General features: G+C 38.8%; 1 protein-coding gene across 3 annotated transcripts in view; it reads right to left on the bottom strand.

The window, feature by feature from the left end:
- Positions 1 to 968: 968 nt before the first annotated feature.
- The window catches only part of TBC1D8 (TBC1 domain family member 8), a 37,856-nt gene continuing 34,879 nt past the window's right edge, over positions 969 to 3,945 (bottom strand). For all 3 annotated transcript variants that reach the window (XM_088136612.1, XM_088136613.1, XM_007430632.3), the window contains exons 18-20: positions 3,123 to 3,212; positions 2,577 to 2,677; positions 969 to 1,831 (exon numbers count right to left, since the gene is read on the bottom strand). In XM_088136612.1, the coding sequence (XP_087992738.1) occupies positions 1,388 to 1,831; positions 2,577 to 2,677; positions 3,123 to 3,212 (635 nt within the window). In that variant the 3' untranslated portion in view covers positions 969 to 1,387. The remainder of the gene's footprint in view (positions 1,832 to 2,576; positions 2,678 to 3,122; positions 3,213 to 3,945) is intronic.

Raw genomic sequence — 3,945 nt, 5'->3', positions numbered from 1 at the left:
CATGTATTTACGAAGGTATATCTTTTTTGCAATCAGATTGCTATGGGTTACAGATCAGCAATTGAATTCCACAATTGCTCAAAGGTGAAGCAGTCTTTCCAATTGCCTGGTAGGTCACAGGTGCTTCTTGATAATCTACATATGAAGAAAAAGAGAAGGGAACATTGTCTTTTCTTAGAATGCTCTGGTATACCAGGAGCCAATTTTTTTAAAGCTCTGCTAGCTCCTCTTGACAGAATAGTGAGAGAAGCGGTGTCTTTATCACCCTTCCTGTTTTTCTTCTTGCAAAACAGCTCCCCTCACAAGCACTGGGGCAAAATAAATATTGGCCAGGTGCTGAACTGGTTTGAGGACATGTCAAGACTGGATGGAAAGGCTTAATTGAATATAATGCCCTTCTTGAGATCAACAATTAAAAGGCTCTAAGAATTTCACCTCAGTGCTGGATTCATTTGAAACCCTGTTTGCAGGAATTTTTTCTCCCTCTGATGGTTATCAGTGGATTTTTTTGGGGGGGTAGTTTCCATACAAATTCCCAATGGCTTCAGGGCTTACTGCCTCCTATTGTTTTTACAATGTTTACTGATCAGGCAGTGATTCATGCAAGATGCTTGAATGCAAAATATGGCCATCAGCATTGATTTTGCAGCCCATAGACTGGTGGTGCCAAGCATTTTCGCCTTTTTTTTTTTTTTAATTTTTGGAGATTTCAAGAAGTGGATTCCTTAAGCCATCTGTTTTCACCCCTTGAAAATGACTGGTCCTTCCCCAAAACAGGCTCTTGTTCAGCTTTCCTTTAGAGTGCACCTGCCATTCCTGTGCTAGAGAGGCCCTAGATCTAAAGGCCCTTTTGGAAGAGAAAAAAATTGAGTAAGGTGACCACCAGAATTTGAACCTTTTCCAATTACTGATTCCAAGTTGCCCAACCCATTCACATGACATACTTGAAATGGAGTAATCTGAAAAGCAACAGATATAAAAATCTTTTATTGAAAAGTGCACACACAGAAAAATGAAAATCATAGTTCATGTACACTGAACATTGAAAGCAAGACATACAAACTTTGATTCAAATATATTAATAGTTTCAATTGCCAGCATTGAAACGAGTCTTCAGCATTAGTGCAAAAAAGGCAACTATTCATAAAACCTGCAGCTGTTTTATTTTTGGTAGAATTGCTTAAACAGCTCTGCATCATTTTCAAAGTGAAGACGGAGTTTTAAGTTACATTCAAGAAGAAAACAAAATGGTCTCCCTACCCCCAAAACCACATTTTAAATTGTGTTTTGGCTTTAAAGCTCCCCAAGAGTATTAAATCATTGTGTTGGTCCCAAAGCCCTAAAATTGCAATATGCACTTTGGTAGTACATAACTGTTGGTGGTTTGCTACTGTACGTTTAGCTGCTCAGTTTCACCTCGTGATGGCTGGCTTGCACCATTTGATTTGGAGTTGTACTGCATCAGCTTTGCGTTCTCTAGTTTTGGTTTCAGTTCTAATGATTTCTCAAAGAAGTTGACCAGGGATTGTTCGGTTAATAGCGAAGCCAAGATCTGTTCAAAAGAAACAATCCAGTCTCCTGTTACAGGTGAGGGCACGTTCTTTGAGATCTTCACAGCATCTGTAAAAACTAGATCCTGATCTGAGGTAGATGCCTCAGTCTGGAAGTCATCGCTGAAATCGTCTGAGCCAGAGCTGCTGCTTCTTTGGCCTACTTCTCCAATCTGAAGTAACAGGGTAGTCACAGTCGCAATAGCTTGATACAACTCATTTTCTTCTGGATCTTCGTGGAACATGCTGTACAAGGTCTTACAAAATTGGATAAATTCTCGCTACAAAAGAAAATACGGTCAACTTAGTGCATTTTTTAATGGCTTATTTTCCAATATGTATAGTCTGGTATTAAAGTTTCTTCCAGTGTAATGTTCTACTACTTAGGGTTTCCCTGTCTGCCTAGTAAGAGACTTCAGCTTAACATGACTAGTTTGCTGTTCATCCTTGGTCTTATTCTAAGGGGGAGCTATGGAGATAGCATTAAATTAGTATAGCCATTCCTGTACAAATATAATGTTCCTAAATTAGAATAAAGATGAATATAATTCAAGTAACAGTACACTGAACTGTTCGTTTTCAGAGTGTCTACACAAATTTTGCCCTAACTTAACTTTTTAGACACACTATTGTACAGAATCACAAGGCGTAAAGTGCAATGCACACTAATAAAGCACACTAGCTGTTTTGGAAGTCTTAGATTTATTATTACAAGAGGCAATTTCTTAATATTTTCCTTTAGGTTATGAGAAAGAGCACTTTTTGCCTAGGTCCTCCTCTCAAATGTAGGAATGAAGGATAAACTATTGAAAGAAAACCACCCAGATTGGTGCATGGAGTATGAGTGTGGCAATATTCCAGGGTGTAGAGCTGGGAAATGCAGAAGTGCAGCTCTGTTCCTCCTAGCATAGACTAATATGTTGTGTGACATCTTCTGTTTCTCATTACTAATAGAGACTTGGGCTAACTGAACCTTAGTTTGGCTCCTCAGAATCAAAGTAGTGCATATTACAATCCATCTTGTACCTGATTCATTTTAGGTAGTTCTTTTTCAGCCTTGGGATCTTTTTCTTTGGCTAAATCCTTCAGCATCTGTTTCAGCTGCTTCTGATAATCTATGCCATCACCTAGATAATGGGATACATATAATTGATGAGGAATTTGAGGAACATAAAAAAAGTAACACTGAATTAGACACAAATCTTTTCTTGCTGTTCTTATTCCAGAAATGTCAATAAGAAGTATACTGTCTCTGAAATGAGGCAAAATAATTGCTATTGTCATCTGAATTCGTTACAGCCATTCCTGCAGTAAGTGTCTCCGCAAGCTATGGCAGGAAATGCTATTAATTTGTTAGATTTAGATCCCACCTTTTGTTAGGGGCTCAAGATGTATGCATGCTCCCTCTCATTTTCCCCTGTAATAATAGTGAGTTTCCTTCGCTAAGGGATAGGACCCGAACATAGGTCTTCCCACTGCCGTCAACAGCTTAGCCTCTACACTACACTGGTTTACTTTATTAATGTACAGGGAAAAAAGGAAATAACTAGTATTTGAAATTAGACCACTTACTGTTTGATTTTCCAATTACTAGGGGCCTTGAAGTCGATAACAAAGGATTCTTCAGTGGTGACTGACTGTCCCTTTCATTTTCTGTGAGGGCTGTAATAGCAAAGACACTATTATTACAGTATTATATTGAGGAGAATGGGTTGAATTCAGATAAGTCAGAATAGTCTCTGTAATTTTTAATGGCTCTAGTTTTTTTAAGTATGAGAAATTGATTCAGCTCCCCCTCAATTGTCCAAATGTCATTCAGATACACAGCTCTCTTATGGGGGAAAGCTGAGTCAGATGTCCCAATCAATCAGAAGACCAGTGAGTTTGAGGGGTCCTTCCCTATAAAAAGGCATACACATTGGATGCCACCTTTGGAGTCTGCTCTTAATAAGTCTCTGGAAGTGACTCACGCCGCAAGAACAAGAGATCTTTGGACCTCAGAAAAAGGTTGCTGATGCTCATGAGACTTGAAAGTGCTACAAATCCATTGCTAAAAAGTCCAGCCTTCATCATTAGGTGGTAAGGAAGATCACTGTACAGGGGACAGAGCACAACTGTTACATCCAATATTGGTTGTTTAGCAAAAATCACTCCAAGAGCGAAGTGTACAACACTTCAGAATGCAATATTTCTGAAGGTCAGGGTAAGGGCAAGGATATGCAGGCCACTCCTGCATTGTCTGATGTTGGTACTCATGAGTCCACAATAAGGAAAACAGAGTGAAGGGCACTGTACCAGCAAATTCTATAGAAGAATGTCAGGTTGTTCATCCGTGAGTTGAAGTTTAAATAAATATATATCAAGCAGCATAATGATCTTAAATACTCAAGTAAAT

Source organism: Python bivittatus, unplaced genomic scaffold, assembly GCF_059951505.1.
Source record: "Python bivittatus isolate LINGU-HERP-01145 unplaced genomic scaffold, Pbiv_v1 ctg000060_np1212, whole genome shotgun sequence".
NCBI lineage: Eukaryota > Metazoa > Chordata > Lepidosauria > Squamata > Pythonidae > Python > Python bivittatus.
This window is presented reverse-complemented; position numbering and strand designations above follow the sequence as displayed.